Genomic DNA, 1,995 nt, shown 5'->3' with positions numbered 1-1,995 from the left:
AGACGTGTAGGTATAATATGCTTACCCTTGTTCCGAGTCACGTAGATATATTTCTTCACTTGGTATCATAGGTTCACTACCAGCTCTCTCTCGTTCTTTATCTCGTTGGGTTTCTAACACGCGATGCAGGTTCCGTGAGAATGTAACACATTGGTGACATAGCATAGAGTCTGGTAGGGGAGGTGAGTAGAGGGAAGAGAATTCCGACTTGATTTCTGCGTACCTGAGAACAGTTGAAACGTCTAAAATGAAGTAAATCGCCTTAATAAAGAAGTCAAGTCAACAGCATGCTATCTGTAGACTGTACACACAGAGATGACCAATTTTCAGACAAATATACAAAATGTTGTCATTCAAAACCTGTCCAAAATGTATGTTTGAAATACTCAGAGCATGATCTAAAATCTAAATAGACTTGTTTCGATTCCTCACATCCGATATTATTGACCTGGTTCACTTACTTGTCCAGAGAAGTGACTAAACTCTGGCACCATCGCTTGTAGCTTGTACTTCTGTGTACATTGATATAGGAGGCAGGATACAAGGCACATATGGTACTGTACTTGCTAAGAATATCCACACAGCTCATGCGCAGTCTGTGATGCGCAATATATACCTGGAATATGATTAATTAGTGAGATGTATATAATAATGAGAAAGTAGATAGAGTTGCCCTAAGTAGCATAAAATGAATCTCCTACAGTCGAAAGGAAATCAATTATGTAACTCATTGGGTTCCAAGCTTCAACTGGATTTTTTTTTTACTTTGGCAGTAATTTCCTTTCCCAATTTTCCCTCTTCTGAAGTGTTATGTATTTATAATACCTCACTCGTCAGCTCCCATGGCGTAGTGGTCACTGCACTCGTCTTGCACGCGGGAGACCCGGGTTCGATTCCCGGCGGGGTCAAGAAATTTCTATCATTCAAATGATTGATTCCATGACTGGATGTTGCGGGGCCCACTCAGCCTCGTGAGGAAAATGAGTAGCTATGACATGTAAATGCGCATAGCGACCGGTGCCAGCATGGTAGGTGAACATTGGATGTTAGGATTATCGACCTACATTTTCCAAAAGAAAGAATAGACCTTAGAGTCAATCATTAAACTAGAAAAAATGGAGAACTACATTGGTCAACAACGCACAAAATCAAAAACCTAGAAAGAAACATTCCATCAGTCTTCAACAATAAACCCTCCGCCCCAATCAAAAAGCATGCCAGCATTCGCGAACAACAAGTTATTACAGACTATCTCTAACCTAAAACTCCAGTTGCTCGCATGTATACGGCCAATTAACCTCCCAAAAATGACGAGGACAATGTTAGATTCGCGAAGTAAAGACCATGAAAAAAAGTCTAAAAAACAAATAACCAAAACGAGCAACAATCCTCGGACAGGCGACGTGTATGCTAATATGTCCCAAACTGCATGTACAACATTTCACCATAAATCCCATCTAGATGGTGAAGGGTAAAGCAAGGTCGCTCAAAAAAGTCGTCAAAATTTAGAAAAACAACGGGAAAAGCTCCTCAATAAAGTTTGTACAAACAAGGTCGATTCAAAAACTTGTTTTTCAATGTTAATAATCTTGAATCGGTCGCGAGTCGTTTGTCTGCTTGACTAAAGGTCATTTCATATAACTCTTTTGATACACAAACCACACTGAAATCCAATAGGAAAAGGCAAATTTTTCTGTAAAAGAACAAGAGAGAAACTTATTAAACATAAACAACACAACACACAATCCACCTTACCGATCTACTACAGTTCGCAAGACCAAGGAGGAGAGATAGACGGAGCACAGTTCACAAACTAGAGTAAGTTCCTTAAGGGGATGTCTTACCGTCCTGTCTGCAGAGAGCAGTGCGTTACGACAGTCAAACTTGTTCTCTACTCACTCCATATTAACATTTACATTTACGTCAAAGAAACACAATAATTTATAGTGTTGAAACCGCGAGTGACATCGTAACATCCCCAAAAAAGGGTTATAG

At 39.7% G+C, this 1,995-nt stretch overlaps 1 protein-coding gene across 1 annotated transcript in view; it reads right to left on the bottom strand.

Moving 5' to 3' along the window:
- Nucleotides 1–25: 25 nt before the first annotated feature.
- Nucleotides 26–1,995, bottom strand: part of LOC113473137 — a gene marked incomplete at its 3' end in the record, with an annotated part of 8,384 nt that continues 6,414 nt past the window's right edge. Inside the window, exons 2-3 of the mRNA XM_026832879.1 lie at nucleotides 462–616; nucleotides 26–223 (exon numbers count right to left, since the gene is read on the bottom strand). Coding sequence (XP_026688680.1) covers nucleotides 26–223; nucleotides 462–616 — 353 coding nt within the window. The remainder of the gene's footprint in view (nucleotides 224–461; nucleotides 617–1,995) is intronic.

Source organism: Diaphorina citri, unplaced genomic scaffold (assembly GCF_000475195.1).
Source record: "Diaphorina citri unplaced genomic scaffold, Diaci psyllid genome assembly version 1.1 scaffold16328, whole genome shotgun sequence".
NCBI classification, from domain to species: domain Eukaryota; kingdom Metazoa; phylum Arthropoda; class Insecta; order Hemiptera; family Psyllidae; genus Diaphorina; species Diaphorina citri.
This window is presented reverse-complemented; position numbering and strand designations above follow the sequence as displayed.